The sequence below is a fragment of the Notolabrus celidotus genome, chromosome 24 (assembly GCF_009762535.1).
Source record: "Notolabrus celidotus isolate fNotCel1 chromosome 24, fNotCel1.pri, whole genome shotgun sequence".
Taxonomy (NCBI): Eukaryota; Metazoa; Chordata; class Actinopteri; order Labriformes; family Labridae; genus Notolabrus; species Notolabrus celidotus.
The window spans coordinates 2285037-2302874 of NC_048295.1; the positions used below are offsets into that span (position 1 = coordinate 2285037).

Here is a 17838-nt window from a genome sequence, read left to right on the forward strand (position 1 = left end):
GCTCTCTGCTGTCTAAATGCTGTGCCCATTTTTAGCTTGTATATTGTTTTGGTCTGCTGAACCACGACTGAATGGATCCCACGTAACTCTGAGAGATAACATTGGCTGTACTGTGTGTTCGGACGGTGACTTGATGAAGATGCACGGACAGAGCTGAAAGTTAAGACTCGATATCTGCCGATACAGCAATCAAGGTAAAAGGGAAGCAACCGTCCTGTAAGCACAACAAGCTGTGTTGTTTTTGCAGCTTTAATTAGCCATCAGATTGCATCCAGCTCAACACCTCTCATCACGTTAAACACGAGGCAGACTGAGCCCTGTGATTTATGGCTGTGTTGACATGCTCATCTAATTGCATTTGTTACTTTTCCTCGGGGCACGGACGGTGTTAGCGTTTCTTTCAGGACACGGACTCCTTTGTCATCTCAGCTGAGTATCAGATGTCAGCGTTGATGCATTAGCTTCAAAATTAGCTGAACAAACAAGGTTGCTTCTTTTAATCAGAGACCCCTAATAAACCGAAACCACTTCCTCCCGTCTGCTCGTGTGGAGCGCCTCAGCACTCAGGAGGGAAATGTGTTAAATAAAGAACTCTGACGCTCAGTGTTTTACGTCTCCTCTGAAAGGGAACACAAACTGTTGAAGGCTTTCAGCCGGCTTAACAGAAGCTTTTACAGAAATACATATTCAGCTTTGATTTGGAGAACAAATGACAAAGCAGACATGTTGTCCTTTTCTTCATGAGGAGCTCAATTAGTTGAATAAACTCAACGAAAGTAAAGGGCTGTTACTGACGGACATCTGAGTTTGTGAAGCCTCAGAAATTACAACCGGTTATTCTTTATAAAAGAATCCCTGAGTGAAACTGTTCACACTTTTCTGAAGGTAAACATTAATCCTTGGAATAAACTGAAATTCTAACAGGCAACCCTGAGTGTTAGCATCTCTTTCAGACTCACCTGAAGTTCCAAACTTGGGCAGGCGGCTCTGGGTGTCTTGCGTCTTGCTGCTGCAGGTCACAGTGGGGTCGGACAGGGAGTGACCCAAGCTGGTGGGAGCATGCAGGCGAGATTTTGGGAGGGAAGGCACTTTCACATCAGGTTGTGAGGGGTCTGGGTGAGAAGAGGGAGGCTCCCGATCGAGCTCGGAGGAGCCGGCAGTCACCGCATCGGGACTGGATTCAGATTTGGGGATGTGGCGACTGCTGGACCGAGTGACTGAATCGGGGAGAGGGAAGGTGCCAATCCCGCTGTCCAGAGTTCTCATCTGACAGCCGGAGCCTAGAGTGACAGGGAGAGGATTGTGATGTCCGGGGAGAAGCAGGGAACAACAACAGAGGAGAAGACAGGGAGGCTTGGATTCACATGCAACGGAAAGGGTTGTGAGTAAAGAGGGCATCTGTAAGACGTGGCCGGTGGGAAGGAAGAGAAAAGAGAGCAGTTTTATTTGATGAAGTCGTTTTTAAGTGACACAATCATCAGGATTCCCTTAAATGTCTGCTGTTAGCTCCTTCTGATGCACCTCGGCCCGTTAAAGACTCCAGTTTGAAGCATTTGTAGCGACAGATTCTAATACGCTCCGACACCAGGAAGCACCTGCTGCCAGACTATTCGGAACAAAACACACAATCAAGCTACAACCCGAGGACATGTTCCTCTGATTCATCAGGGTGCATGCTGGGTCGTAATCAGCAGAAGTGACAGAAAGCGGCAACAGATGGACGTCGTTTGGAAAGCACAGTTTGCAGAGCCTTGACTCAGGCTGGAACAGATGGACCGCCATTCAGCTCGGCCCAGGTCCTTGTAACTGTGAACGCTGATGGCCAACAGTTCCGTCGGCTAATTATGTGTGCTTTGCAACTTTTCGCTGAGATCAGATTTGTGAAAGTGAAAAGGCTCATCGTGGTTCTGTCTTTGTTTTGGTGAGTTGCTGCGGGCAAAAGCTCGGGTCGAACTCTTCCCATTATGCTCCATCTTTCAGCGCCTCGGCCTTGAAGACGATGAGTCCTCCAGCAGCAGCCATGAGCTCCGTCTCTCAAAACATTGGAATGTGAAAACTCTGGCATGTTTTGTAGAGATGGATCGATCCTGACAGGCTCTGCTACTCAACTGTACAGCCTCGGTCTCTGCGGGATACTGAAGCAAACACTGCCTCGTCATGAGTATTTGCTTCGACGTCTGCCTTTTATTGTTGACTTTTTAAAGGAGTTTGCAAGAAAAGTAAGGGGAATATTCGCAGTATTGGTTCATTCTTATGAACTCTCACTCTCACGTTCGGGTCAGAAGCTCAAATTATTGATCCGTTTTCTTTTTGGATAGTCTACAAGGAAGTCTCTCGGCGCCATTAGCAAACCACTGCACTGAATTCTTCTCCGGCTGTCAAAAATTGACAATAAATTCACAGACGAGAGAGTTTAAGGAAGCTATTCACTTGGTTTTTGGTGAATTCAAGACTCCTTGATGGAGGAACTTGATAGCAGTGTTCTTGTTTGAGAGTTCTTCTGATGTTTCTCTGACTTCTAACACCTTTCCTTACACTTAGGACCCGTGAAAACGTCTCCTTGGTGTTTGCATGTGCACAGACATCATGTTCAACGCACAGATGGCGTGTTACTTGCGAGTCCCTTGAGGACAGATGATGCAAAACGGATCAAAAAAAGTCCAGTAAATCAAAGTTTTCATCTAGAGTACACACATGAAAGCTGGTGTGTGAGATAGAAAGAGAGAGATGTGGATGCAGCCGGAGATTACAAAGCTGTATAATTGAATGCCAAGCCTCAGTGGTTCAAAATGCCCTCTATAACCAAACCATAACAAGGACCACAGTAATTCTACCCGGAGGCAGCGAGGACTGGACATAATCCAGTTTTTCATGAGCTCCCTATCATTTCAGTGCACCACCTCCAGGGTCTGAGAGGAGACAGAAGCTGCTGTGTTGATACCTTTAGTGTGTTAAAACGGGGTTTACACATTGTGTCAGAGAGAGAGGAAGGAAGAAGCTGTTTTATAGCCTCATGTGGGAGATACTTTTCTTCCTGTAGAAGATGAAAAGGCGATGACAGCTGACCAAAAAGTAGACTCACAGTGTCTGAGATATTTGAGTCAGAAGTCTGAAAGCTGTTTTCTTGTAACTCCTGGACGGTCTAAAGGCTAAAGAGGTAAATCTCCAAAGCGAGGCTCAGTGGAGTAATTGCTGAATTATTGGTATTGATCAACACTGCCATCAAAGCCTTACAGATATATTAGTGTTGCTCTGAGCTTTGGGGTGAGTCAAAATGTTATTTATCGTCCTTTTACCAGGAAAAAAAAACCCAGTGTGCAAAGAACCTCACATTCATAACTTCACCGTCAGAGCCGTGGATTCTGCTCAAGCTTTCTCTCATCATAAACTGAACGTCGGGATGGAAACTATTTCTGTGATTGATGGGTTCGTCCGGTGAACGCGGCACTCTTTAAGAAGCGTGACATTAAAGAAGCACAGAGGAGCCGTGGCGGAAAACCTTTATGAAATATTAAACTCAGAGTGTGGGAAAGTGCTTAGACGGCAGAATATTTATATAAAGGGAGGGTGTTAATTAGAATATGGGGTAAATTAAGAGTTTTATTTTCAGCGCCGAGGCTGCGACTCATCATGAGCTAACTAAAGCTTTGGCATGATACATTTTTCACTGAGTATGGAGATGCTAAACTTTTCAGCAGAAGAAGAAAAGTGCAGAAAGTAGTGAAGCAGCCTTGAGGCCTGTTGTTTCATAATGCACCCTTTCCAAAGAGACCTGTTTGCAATCCTCAAACATCTACATGTTGATGACAAATTAGTATCCAGTTAATAGAAGAATTAAAAGTTGCACTTTTCTGCAGCTTGTGGCCCCAAGTCCTCAAAAGAAGGCCCAGCCCCTGCAGATCTCTGGTGCTATATTACCAGATAAGTCATTCTGACCTTTCAGACGGATCACTGAGACTATTTCTCAAATATCCCACTGACTGAGTGACAAACTCGCTGCACTCCACTTCCAGTAAACAGCAAGTTCCACCCTCTGCACTCCCTCCTTCCCGCCGCCATGAAATACACACCGCTATGTAAGTTTGACGCACTGATATGATAACAAACATCATCCCCCTCTTGTAAACTCTTTATGCATCATCTTTTTCTCACTTCCTTAGCTGCTCAGGCGTTGTAAAATATCACCCGGCTGCACATCAATCACCCGACTAGACTGTCAACATGTTGTTCGCCGCCGCCGCTATTTCCCCACAGTGATGGCAAGTCTGGCAAGTGAGGGAGAATTAGTGGGCGAAGGGATTGAGTTGTCAATCACATCAGGAAATCACAACTGTAACACGTGTTAATGCTCGGTTGCACCGGTTGATTCCTGATGGTTAGTGACAGGTTTCTGTGAGCTACATGAAAGAGCTGCACTCGCAAATAAGAAACTCAGAGGCTTAGAGGAGACGGAGCGAGCTTCTGGCGCAGAGGAAAAGTAGTTAAAAGGGGAATACCTCACACAGGAAGTCATGTGTTATTTGCTTGAGTGTACCTTGAGGATTTTTTACAATGTCAGACGGAGGCTTACCGATCATGTGGTCTTGACATGCCGTGTCTGGGATGCGCCCCTCTTCGTTTTCAGCCCTCAGGTTGATCTTCTGAGTCATTAAAAGTGTCTAGAGGAAGAAAAAAACATATATATTACTGATGCAAACAAAAACAGCTGCTATATATATCACATTATATATAATGCATTAAAAACAGACATGACTCTGCAGTGGATATCATTGCATAGGCTCAAAAACCACCGTCTGTGCAGAGTCTGTCGCTGCATCCACAAACACAAGTTCAAACTAGAGCTGTGTTTCATTTGTCTGTTTATAATCCCACATAAAAGCAAAGCAGAAGAAACTCAGCTCTTCTAGAGTCATGAAGTTAGTACGTGTTAGATGAAAAGAGAAGCTTCCAGCGTCGTGAAGTTTATTAGAAGTGAGGCAACTGTTCTCTGCTCCTCTTTAATTGGGTTATTTTTCAGAAAGAGGGTTTTGGTTTTGGCTTGGTTGAAGAGCAGGAGCTCACAGGTCACACAGTGTCCCTCTTTTGTTGTATTTCTGTGGTGGTGGGGGAGATAGAGAGAAAGCTTGGAGGATGGTATTAAATGGCCCTTTTGTCAAATTGAGTGCCTGCGATAAGGCGCTCCTCCATGTTATCGAAAGTCCACATCATGTGGATTAAATTTCCTTCAATATGCAGTGAGACTCTCTTTTTGTAACGCTCCCCCTCCATTTAGTCTGCTCCTTTTACCTCTCTTTTTGTGCTCTCTCCATCTTTTGACTGACAGACACGGGAGAATAAATCCACAAGGTCATAATTTTAGCCTTTTTGCTTACAAAGAGGAGAGATATGATTTCAAAAAAATGGAAGCAACTGCGAGACGCTTCATTTAAGTCTGCATTCTGGTTGAGATGTAGTTAAAAAAAACCTCCAGCCTTGTGGAAAAGAACAACAACATCAGCCAGGGAAGATAATAAAAAGTAGGCGATGAATTGTAGGCTGGGTAAGAACACAGTGTGAATCAATAGCAGGCCTTCAGGGGATGTGATGCTGAAGAGGCGGCGGGCTTGTGGATGTTTGTGAACATGTACATGTACTGCACAAGTGTGGAACAACCTGCGGGGAATTTGCATCTGTGTGTGTTTGTGCCAACAGCACGACCAAACAAAGCAGAGCTGCACTTTAATAAAGTCGGTGGAGTTGTGTTATGGTTGGCGTGTTTGCTTGCTCACTTACAGCAGTATCTGTGCAGATCTCCATATCTCCCTTCATTTCGCCGTGTTTCTTGGGCGAGGAGATCCCGGGCGGCGAGGCAGCCAGAGAGTTGCCCTTCACAGCGGTCCTGTGAGGATACAAGATTTGATCTGTTTTCATGTCTGTGTGCAGAGTTCCTCCTTTATCAACGAGGCAGGGAGACAGAGAGCCTGCTGATAGATTGCATTGACCTGCTCTTTTGATTCAAGATACATACACAGAAATATCATCAACAACCTGCTTCCTGAGTGACTATTACTGCGGGTAGGAATCTGTCAGCTGTGATTTGAAGGCAAATCAGCAAAGTAATGTTTAGAAAATGACAAGTTTCTCTGCTTTAAGATCATTTACCTGAAGTCTAAATAGCTTGTGCTCACTGGAGTGTGGTCAGATGTCACGCAGACAGCTTCTAATTGTGCTGCATGTTTGAACACGTTTCACAGCTCATGATGAACGTCAAAGAAACAACCAATTATCTTTAAATGTGAGTTCATTCAGGAGAGAGAGACACCTCCAGGAAGACTCTGTGACAGGAACTAATCAGCACATCATCCAATCAATTTAGATACAGGCTGAGATGTAGTGCACTCACTTGCCGAGAAGCTCCTTCACAAACTGGTCTTTGCCGATGAACGCGGTCGTGCACTGGATCTGACTGGCGATCTGACCCATCTGATTGTTGCAGTGGTCCATGATGGAGCTCAGCTTGTTGTTCATCTCAGAGTTATTCTGCACCTCCTGGCCGTCTTTCTGCTTCTTCTCCTTTTTCTTGTCAGACTTCATTTGTTTCCCTCCGAGAACTGAGCCGATCTTCAGCTCTTTCTTCTCCTCCTTTCCCTTGGGGGAGTCTGCTTTCTTGCCGTTCAGAGCTGGAAGCTTGCTCTTGCGAAGTCCAAACCAGTTTGCCAGAGAGGGGCCTGTTTTCTGCTTGGCCTCAGTTGCAGCAACTTTCTCTTGTTCTTGACATTTCTGCAGATTCTCCTCGATGCCCATCATGACTTTCTCTTCGATGGTGCAGCCTGGGCTGAGTTTTTTCTCCTCCACATCCGAGTCTGTCTGGGTTTTTGCTTCCCTGCTGAAGTCTGCCTCATTGGGGGTCATCCCTGTGCCTCCAGTTTCTCGTACCTGGTTCTCTGAGGTGTACACAGAAGAGGACGTTGGCTGAAACTGAGGGTGAGACGCAACTTTTGCTGGCTTTCGGATGTTTTTCAAACCGGCTTTATCGCTGATGGGTAAACTGCGAGCCTCTTTCTGAGAGGGTGAGTTAACAGCCTCTCCTTTTCCTGTTCCTTGTGAAGCCTCACCTTTAGACCCTGGTTTAGAGGTTCTCTCAGGGAGGATGTTGTGACTACTTGACGCTGTCATGCCTCCGTAGTGGCTGAGCCGACTCCTGGGGGAATGGACAGGACTCTCAGCTAACCCAACGCCGGGCACCTCCAAGGAAGTCTGCCTCGACAAGGAGTTCCCCCTCTCGCCTGAGTTGGTGATGATCTGAGTGCGGATTTTCCCCGGTCCATCCAGAGAGCTGATGTTGGGTTTCTCTATGTAGTTGGTGCTGAAGCTCTGGCTGCGAGCTTTGGCTCCATTCATCCCCAGGGCCGGCTTCAGATGAGGTTTGGTGGTGATGGATATGGATCTGGAGAAAAGCTGGCTTCCCCTTTTCCCGCTATCACAAGCGTCCCCCTCCTCTGGTACCACAGCTTGGACTTCTTCCTCCAGTAACCTGCTCTGGACTTCACCTTGCCCCTCTGTACTGGACATCTTGGGGGGCTCGACACTGTAAGGTGGTGGCAGGCTGTCATACTGGGGGGACGCAGTGGAAGTCACGGTCTCCTTTGAGACTGAGTTGATATGATCTTTCTCCTGCTTGCCTGGAATACAGGGACTGGTTTTATGGCTGGGAGGGGATTTTAAGAAGGCTTTGAACCCCATCGGGATGCGAGTCTTTGAGGCTTTCTCTGTGTTTGGGGAGGTTATGACTGAACTGGGCGGGCTGATGATGGCTTTACCACTCTGGGGTTCTGGTTTACCTTGAGGGGACTCCTGAAGCGTTATTGGTAAACTTATAGAAGTCTTCTGAGCTGTGCTGTGGACATTTTCTTGAACTGGTCCTCTTTTATTTGCAAAAGAGTTCTGAAAGGAGGACCCTCTGAGGGCACTGTAGGGAGGAGGGACATTCTTTGAGCTTTTAGGTGCATTTTCAGTTTCTGGAGCACACCCTGAGTTTGCAGGAGGGAGGTAGTCTTTCGTGGTGATCTTCTTGGAAGTGCCTTTAGTGGGTGTCTGAGTCATGGCGGGGGACTTTTGAAGGTGCTGACTGGTTTTGTCGACCAGTTTCTGAGGTGCAAGTGCAGTCCCGTAGCCTGCATCCATGTCTAAACAGTCTTTATCCTTGATGGGCAGCGTACTTTGCATATTTGGTAAGAGTGAGGTCTGGTAACTTGGGGGAGGGCCCCTCACAGTGGTTGGTGTGGATGGTTGAGCCACCCATGTTTTATGTGCTTGAGGTGACCCTTCGTAATTTGGTCTGATCAGTAAGGAGGTGGTGCGGCCCGGGGGAGGGGGAGGAGAGGGCGACCTGAGTTTGTTTTTGCTGGGTTCACAGTGTTTGTCCCTGGTTGGCTGTTCTCCGTTGTCAGCGTACTCCAGGTGTTTCCTCGGGAGGTGTGGGGAACTGGAGGAGGAGCCCTTAGTCCATTCGGCCCTGCCGGGGAGCTTGGAGTTTACTGCCTTCGGGCTCTGTGAGCAAGTTCCCGGTGCCTTGATGAACCTGGACAGCTTGACTGTAGGAGAGGAGGGGGATTTCTCCTGACCGGAGGGTCCTGAGTTTCCACTGATACTGAGTTCAGTGGTGGAGCCCTTAGAAAACTTGAGTGGGGATCCTGCAGGTTTGCTTCGACCGGGTATCTTTGAACCACCAGACTTGGCACCAGCAGAATCGTTGGTTGGAGGGATGACGTGGGCTTTAGAGGGTCGGCTGCTTGGAGGTTTGATTAGTTTCCTTTGAGGCGTCAGCGGCATGGACAGCCTCTCTGCACTGCTCTCCCTGCTGCTGCTTAACTTGCTCACCCTGACCTGATATTCAGACGGCTTCTCTGGAGACTCAAGAACAGAGTAGTTCCTCGTGTTTGCAGGCTTCTGTCTTGTTGGCCTCTCTTTGGGGAGGAGTTCTGCGTAAGTGGGAACCACCTTTGTACCCTTAATGTCATTTCGAGGCCCTGCATCAGGTGTGAGCTTCTGTGCACAAAGCTCAATGGGCTCTCCCTCTGCATCAAAGATGGCCAGGATGCTCTCTTCAGACTGACTCGACTTGGACGCTTTGGGCTCCTTAAGAAGACTGAAAGGTCTCGGCCTCCCATCAGCAGACTGGGTGCGCACCTGGTCCCTCCCTAACCACTGTTGTTTAAGCAGCTTTGCAGCATCTCTCGACAGCCTCTTGGAGTCCCTCTCTGCTTGCTCTGCGGCCTGGCTGAAGGACATTCGGATGTCGCTGGATTCAGACTTGGACTCGTCTGGATCGTCCACATCAGAGTGGTGATGAGGAGGCTCTGGTTCAGGAGGGTTAAAGTGTAGCTTGGATGGTTTACTAAAGGCTGATCTCCGCCCTCCTTCAGGGAGGAAGCTGTTGATGAAACTCATGAGTTTCTCAGGGCGCTCTTTTGAGTCGTACCCGAGAGGCTGTGTAGTCACAGGACCAGCACTGCCGTCTCCTCCGCCTCCCCCCGTACTCTCCTGAGTCCCCTCCCAGCTGCACAGACTGTCCGAGATGCTGTGTGAGAGTCTCTTACAGTAAAACCAGTTGTCCTTCGTGGGGATGTTGTCTCCTCGACCTGAGTGCGCCAGCTCATCATCTGCATCATCAGAGTCGTACGAGAACTTCTTGCCCGCGACGGCTAAACCTCGACCCACATGAGTCGGCTTGGTTACCCCTTTACCAGAGTTCTTGATACCCAGAGAGTAGATGCCCTCGTTGGAGTTCATGCAGTCTTTGTATCCTGACTTGGAGACCTTGGATGAGAACGAAGAGCTCCTGTGTTTCCTCCTCTGGAGCTTTCTCAGTCCCTCTAGGATGTGGCTCTCCTTGCGCCTCGTGGGCTGCTGCTCCTCCATGGAGTCACAGATATTGCTTGGAGCGGATGAACCCAGACTCAGCCTCTTCTCCCAGGTCAGAGATGACTGCAAAGAGAGAGGGTGGGTCAACCAAGGAAAGGATATCAGGGAATATGCACAGATACTTTATTAACAGAATCATAATCATCATAAAAACTGCTCAAACAAGCTCTCCCTCTTGGTTCAAGAGTAAGTGAGTTTACCATTTTCCCTCCGGAGCGTCCATCATTCCAGGTATACGAGCCGCTGGAGAATTCGCTGCACGCACTTGACAGGGACAACTCACTACTGCTGCAGCTGCTGCGAGGGTACACAGGCGCTGGCACTGTCAGACTCAGCTGGCTCAGACACTTGGCCACAGGGAGACCTGCCTTTCCATTCAGCTGAACCTCCTAGGAGACAAAACAAGGAGACATGAAATCAACATGGAGAGTGATTTTTTCTGAGGTGGGATGTTTGATTTGAAAGATTTCGGGTAGCGTTGCGTAACTATCTGAGCTCTTATTGTGATGGAGGACTTGACAGAGCAGTAAATACACTTAGAAAGTGCTCAAGCAGAATACTTTTCAAACTCTCTCTCTCAGTATCAATCACATTTCCATGTGCAGTCATCATAACACAGCAGATGTTTCTCCAATCAGCACCTCACTCCAGAGGATTTGGCGATGAAAATAAAGTATCTGAAAAGTTCTCGTTGGCGAGATGAGAGAGAAGATGTATTAATGTCCCCGGTTTGTATTTCACTAATCTCATCGAAGGGTCACTTGTGTGTATCACCTAACACAGCTTTCAGGAGAGTCGGTACATTTGCACATTTTGATAACAAGATGAAATAGAAGTCACTTCTCTGTGTCTTCTTCTGCTCACATTAGAGTTTATCAGATGGCAATCTCCGAGGGGTAAAAGGGTTAAAGAAGAGAGCGGCGGACTCCTCTCCAGTCCTTAATGCATAATACATAAGATGACTAATGTAGCACAGTGTCCTATGGAGTCCTTTTTACTGACGGGGAGTCTGAATCGATGGATTTCTGGTAATATGACGAGGATTTATTCCTCTTAGAGCCAAGTGATACCGCCAACTCTTCCTGCCGAGGCAGAGGAGTCGAGGAGGGGTCACGGCTGCAGATATTTGGGTCTGTATTTTAATATCTTGTAATGATTTCTTGAAAGGAGCAGGGATGTGGTTTTAATACACCGCCCTCTGCTTTGTTTTTCCATTATGCTTACATTAGAGGGAGATTCTGTGTTTCTGGACAGCAGGAAGGCCTTGCTTCTCTCCGGCTCCAGGAGCAAATCAGCCGCGGATAAATCCATGATCCGAGAGTGGAGTTTCTGAAAGGCAGGAGGAGAGACACAACAGAGTGAGTTGTTTTTTTTTTTACACTTCTGGGGTTTGGAGGAATTGAGTTGAGCCTGTGTGTGTGGTCTGAGATTTGCAAAACAGCACAAAGAGAGGGGGGATGTTTTCCCCCTTCCTTTTTTTTTTTACTTTTCATGCATTCATTTCTCATTTTGTGGAAAGTTTTCATAAAGTATCTTTGTGCCACCGTATTCCAGCGTCATAAAACCACACAACAGTCTTTCTTTTTAACTAGCAAACTCCAAACAAAAAAACAAAACACCCACAACACATAAATCTAAAATAAACTGCTGTGTTTTCCAACATCTCAACACTCTGCTCCACATGTCCAGGCTCAGGAATCCTGATTCCATCACACTCCCTCCACTGGTGCCGTGCAGAGCCCTGATTCCTGCTCCTCAAAGTCATTAAGTCATTGGCCGGTTAAAAAAAAAAGCGGATGTGAATAGGAAATAATTGCATCGGGGAGTAAGGGAGTCCTTTGATTTTTTTTCATTCACATCCTCATCTGCAGTCTCTTCTGTTATTTAACACTGCTGCAGAAGAGGGACGGATACAAAGCCAAATACATTTCCACGTGTTAATCTCAGGAGTTAATTACGTTGATTCCTTTAGCTTATATTAACTCAAAGTGGAAATATGCTGGAACAGAAACACTTGATCTGCGGGTGTGTTTCCTGCCGAGGGTACGGCTGAAGCTCACTCGGGGAGTATATGTGCAGGTTTCTGCTCTGTGATCTATTTCCTTCTTATGTTTTCTACGCAGCTCTCGGGCTGTGCACCTTACAGAGGGAAGAATACCACGTCATAAAAGAGAAAGTCACCTTCCATAAATGGAGACTGCTTTGAAAACCGTCCGCTCACATTTTCCATCAATCCCATAATCATTTCAGAATAAAAAAAAAACACCCGGGGCTTCAATCCGTTCCTTCACACTCTCTGCTGACAGTCCGTATTGACTTTTTGTGTGTGTGGAAGAATCCTCTGAACATTACAGTGCAGAAAAAAAGAGTGAAAACATCTCCTAATGATGCCAAAACTTAACAGCTTCTTTTGTCTTCTCAGAACAAACAACCTGCATCATGTCGCCCGTGGCCAAAACACAACCATCCCACGTTTTCTCTTTTCAACTCTTTGCAAAAACAACCGACGGGAAAGCTTCTTTCTGTATTAGCAGGGAGCTTGTGAATCAGCTTTCAAAGAGACTGACTTTTCACCTTCAGTTACTAGGTGGTAATGGTGCCATGGAAACAGATCGATGCCCACTTTCACTGCTTTTTCAGCACGGAGATAAGGAAAATATTCTTTACTATTTTTAGGTTTTATATAACATCAAACCCGGAGTCTCTGCACTGCTTTGATTTCCTTTAAAGGCACTTCAAATGCTGAAGTTTTGGTCTTTTATAGCTCAGAACCAGGCCGTGAAAAAGGTTCAAGTTATGATGTTTAGTCCTGGAAAAGAATGCACTATATCGAGCTGGATCTTAACGTTTAAGTTAAGGTTTAATTCGCTTTGTCCTAGACTCACAGCGCCGGAGGCTTTCCGCTCCAGTTTTTTGTAGCTATGAAATTGAAATTTGTTGCAGCTCCATGCCGCATCCCTGCTGTCCACTCGGGATGGGAGTGGTGTCACGAGAGGCTCTGATCTTATCATAGGGTGCTGGATTTCACCTCCTCAGCATCCTCATCAAGGATTCAGTCAATAGTGTCGCAGGGTCACAAGAGGAGGGGGGGAGGTAGTCGAAGGAGATGGCAGATGACAAGGCCGCGGGTGTACAGTGCTTTTTTGAGGTTCAAGGCCAATATCAAAGTCAAAATGTAAGTTAGCTGCTGGAATACATCATGCTAATTTATCTTAGTGAAGTCAAGAGGAACATTTGGAATAATTACACAAACAGAGACGTTTCATGTGTCATGCATGCCGTCATTTTTTTAGTTTTTATGGTGTTGGAAGGTAAAGAATTGGAGCTAAGAATATCAGCAATACTTCCAAGTTACAAGCAAACACATCAGTATTTGCAGAGGTGTAAACACACACCAACAATTCACCATGAAGCCTGCAGCACCTGCCTCTTAATGCATGCTACATCGACACCTTCGACAGGAATCAAGACACAGGTATTAAATGATGACGGGTGTATGAATGAGTGCTGAAGGCTCCTCTTTGGACATGCAGAAATGAATCCAACTGCATCATTTTGTTTAAATCTGCAGCATATTCCTCCGTTGTGGTCGTGTAGGCAGCACGTGTTTTGGAACACAAAATTGCACGAGCAGTAATGAGGTCACGGCGTTCACTCTGTGTCCTTGGGGCCCCGAGGAAACACAGAGGATTTGTCCCAGTAATGGCCGACTCAATTGCCACTTGCCTGTCATATTTGATAAACAGCATAAGTGGATGGGACTGCACACCAGTTATTTTCCCCTCGGCTTGTGAATAGCACTTGTACTGAGAAAACAGCTATCTGTGTTTTGTTTTTTTTAGAACAATAAATGTCAGATTTTTCTCTGTGAAATGAATACGCGGCGCTCTGGGAATCAAAGTGAAGGCGAAGCAGGTGCACAAACGGTGTAATCGCCATTAAAAGCATTATGGTTCTTTATCAGAGGAACCGAAGATGCCCATTGGGAACCAGGGGACGTTTAATTACTGATAAGCAAAAGGTCTGGAGCTAAATGGGAAACAGTACACTCTGATGGGTGATTAAGTCTGCCTCTGCTTGAAGCTCCAGCAGAGCAAAGAAATGAAAACTCGCCATAATTATTTTCATATTTTCATTAGTGATTCAGTGAGTGGGAAGTGGGAACTGATTGTAGTTTCAGAGGAGTGTGGGTTTAGTTTCAGAGGCAGAGAGTGCACAACAAAGAATAAAAATTAAAGTTTATAGTTATAGAAGGAAAGAAAGAAAAACCTGCATCTTTAACAAGAACTGCAGGGCTTGAATCAGGAGAACATTACCCGGTAATTGATATGACTGTCAAATATGTGTATATCTCTTTCTTGGGTGTTATTTTGAGCTCATGCAGTGATCTCCACTACAGAGTCATGTCTGTTTTTAATGCAGGGCCACCAGGGGGTCTTATGAACATTGTACACAGTACCCTGACTATTTGAGAACTTAGTCCCACATAGTTCTCTGCCGGTGGGGAGCGAGACTTTGCTCCAAGTGGGGGAGTTTAAGTATCTCAGGGTCTTGTATTGGACGTTGTATCGGACCTTTGTGGTGAAGAGGGAGCTGAGCCAGAAGGTAAAGCTTTCAATTTACCAGTCGGTCTACGTTCCAACCCTCACCTGTGATCATGAGCTGTGGGTCATGACCAAAAGGATAAGATCGTGGATACAAGCGGCTCAGATGAGTTTCCTACGAAGGGTGTCTGGGCTCAGCCTTAGAGAGAGGGGAGCTATATCTCCCACCTGGTCTGGGATCGCCTCAGGATTCCCCAGGAGGAGCTGGAAAGTGTTGCTGGGGAGAGGCATGCCTGGGTCAGTTTGCTTGGACTGCTACGCCTGTGACCCTACCCTGGATGGTCTGCATTAGTAACTTGTTGTTGGACTGCAGTGACATCCTAAATGAATCTTCCTGTTCAGATTTCTCCGCCTGATTCAGAGGTTGAATAAGCCGCCTACATTAAGACATAAGATGGACGGATACATAATATCTCTGAATGATCATTTGGACGCTCCAGTCTGTTGTCACAGTGTTAAATATAGATGTTTTTTTTTACAGCTCCCCCACTCTGAACTACTCATAATTGATGCACAGAGCATCCGGAGCGATGTGCTCACATTATGATTAATTCTAACTCTGACTCACTGAGTATGGTAAAAATGTCATTATTAAGAATGAGCAACACATTAAAGGTAGCAGCATACATCTGACGGTGTCTCATAGTGCGAGCACACGCATTCATTAATGCACAAATATGAAGTTTCTGTTTCTCACACTCATGTGAGGAGGTAAAAAGAAAAGACATTACACCGATGCTCTGCCTTAATTCGCGTCTCAGACTAGATTGCACCTCTTGGTCCCCGCAGTGGTTTCATCAATATCCCTCTTCAAGCCTTTTATATTGCAGTTTCACTTGACAATGTCCCTGCCTGTCCAATAATGGCTGTGGAAGTAGCTGGAACTGACGGAGAGCTTTACAAAACACCCACAGCCATATTATTTCTCTTTTTCCCTCCTTCCTTTTTTTTTTTTTTTAAAAACTCCATTTATCTACCGTGTCTGCCGCTTCTTATTTTGCCCTCACTTTTTCACTTCCCCCTTCCTTGTCGTCTGGGCGCCACATGCTCTTCTGCTATCTCATCTTTCTCCATTTTCACCCTCCTGTCTTTTACTTCTCTACTTATCTACCCTCTGTTTTCATCCTCTCCTCTTTCTCTTGTCTTAAATGGAATGACAGCTACTTCTTTCTCTTTTGGCAGCTCTCTCTTTTCTTTTCTGGCACAATTATGAAAACCCTACTTTCCAAACTGGCCTTTCTGCCCTTCATTACTGTAAAACTGTTGACACCAGAAGAGTAAAGCTGTGCTGGAATGCATACACTGACATTTTTCTCACTTAATTGTTGTTTTCTGACATGAACTGGGGGAATTTTCTGCTTTTCCAAACAACAGATTTGTGGAGGAGATGTAGTTGGAAGGTTAAAAATTCCAACTTTTCTGCAGCATTTGAAGGAGACGAGTCTTCCCCGCCAGGCAGCTCATTATACTCCTAATGCTGCAAACACTTTGCAGGGTCAGACCTGCATTACAGGCGTACACTTCTCCTCTGATTTGGAGGATGCAGTTAGTTTAAGGGCACACTTGGGAACCACTAAAGGAGATTCCCTTGTGTAGAAACTCTCCCTAAAGTTTCAGGCACTTCAATGCGACAGTAGTCCTTGGTTTGTGCGTAACTGCTCAGCTTGAAACCATGAAAGTAAGCACAAGCGCTCCTCAGACTGGATTATGAAGCATGAGTAACCAAAGCAAAACCACTGCGAGGGATCTGATCTGTTCTCTGAAGCCTCCTCTTCCTTCATCCGTGCTTCAAAAACAGAAAAACAGCCTCTGATGAGAGAATGGATTGATTAAGATGGATGTAGGAGGTTTTTTTCTCCCCGGCCCTTTCTTCTTCTATATTCTAAATCAAAGTATTTACAGTCTGCTTTACAGCCTCTGTCTCCGGCTGAGACCTCGGAGCGGTTTAATATCAACCCAAATGAAAAACAACTTCAAATGCATGAGAATGAGCGGCCCGGCCTTGTTTACAGGAGGAGCTGCTGCTGCTGCTGAGAGTGGCTGAGTGGAGTGGAGGATGAGATTGAGCAGGCAGGTTTATAGGGGTACGGATGTATGATATGGAAATACATATAATAAACAAGACGTTTTATGGGTCTGGTTTTTGCTTTGTCGTAATGAATAGACTTTATGGAGGCTTTTAAAGACGCCTATAAGGGACGGCGTGCAGCTTTTACATCCAGAGTTTCCATTAAGGAAGATGGGAGATGTATTCCTGCATGAATAGCGCTAATGTCTTCTTGTTTGTGAGCATGCTAATTATACTTTTTTAATTCCTGTGTTCTAAATATGACTATTAAAGCACTTTGGCTTTTTATGTATGAGTGTAAGTGTATAAAGCATGGTGTTGTCAGCATATAAACAGAACAGACACAAACATGGAGCCTTGTGGGACACTTCTTACTCTCTGGAAGGTAGACTTTCAACTAAGATGTATACTTGTACCACTCAGGTTATTTTATCTGCTATATAACAGCTTTAAGTGACATCCTTCACCTCCTTATTTGCGTCCTTTGAGATGCAGATAGCAGGCGGAAGTCTGTTTCATACCGGCTCCTCTACCTGCACAAAATAAGATGCTCAAAGGTGCATCATCACCCTGAACCCTGGCTTTTGTGTGTGGGCGGCATACCTGGAGGAGCAGGTCAGAAGCAGGCTTTATCCGCTGCTGGAACAAAACGCTCAGCGCTCGGTTCTGCTGCTCGAGGTCGAACACACGAGTTCGCAGCTTCAGACATTCCTCCCTCAGATCCTGCAGAGAAGCAACACGAAGAGAGTCAGGGAGATGCTACAACATTAATATGCAGGTTACAAATAATGTTACTACTAGCTACTGTGGCCTTCTTTGTCACCTTTGTGTCACATTAATGCAGCAAAAAGAAAGAATAAGAGGAGGGACAAACCTTCTGGGTGAGGAGAGCCTGCACGACTTGATTTGCAACCTGAAACAGACAAAACAAGGCGTCACTGAGTGCAACTTTGCAAAACCTCATATGACCCTCACAGGCCTCTTTAGACTCCCTCTGCTCTGCTAATTCTGCACTCTCTCTCTGAGTTTAAGAGATCATAATGACTCTTTATAATAAAGATTTCCCCTCTTGTTTCTGCTGCATGTCTTCACCTTCTTAACTCTGTGTCTGCTGTTGATCTTAACAGATGTAAAGGCTCACAGCGTCTCAGCAGCCGGTACTCCTGACCGCAGCACTGATGCAGAAGAGTCTCCGATTACCGCCCATTGATTGCTCATTAATACGGTGTGAATCCACATCGGCTCTTTGGATTGCCCTCGCTC

At 46.0% G+C, this 17838-nt stretch overlaps 1 protein-coding gene across 1 annotated transcript in view; it reads right to left on the bottom strand.

Annotated features, from left to right (window-relative positions):
- Positions 1-17838, bottom strand: part of LOC117808324 (nck-associated protein 5-like) — a 120751-nt gene that overhangs the window by 9584 nt on the left and 93329 nt on the right. Inside the window, exons 10-17 of the mRNA XM_034678003.1 lie at positions 17450-17488; positions 17179-17298; positions 11128-11232; positions 10104-10292; positions 6383-9966; positions 5773-5878; positions 4571-4658; positions 960-1280 (exon numbers count right to left, since the gene is read on the bottom strand). Of these exons, the coding sequence (XP_034533894.1) occupies positions 960-1280; positions 4571-4658; positions 5773-5878; positions 6383-9966; positions 10104-10292; positions 11128-11232; positions 17179-17298; positions 17450-17488 (4552 nt within the window). The remainder of the gene's footprint in view (positions 1-959; positions 1281-4570; positions 4659-5772; positions 5879-6382; positions 9967-10103; positions 10293-11127; positions 11233-17178; positions 17299-17449; positions 17489-17838) is intronic.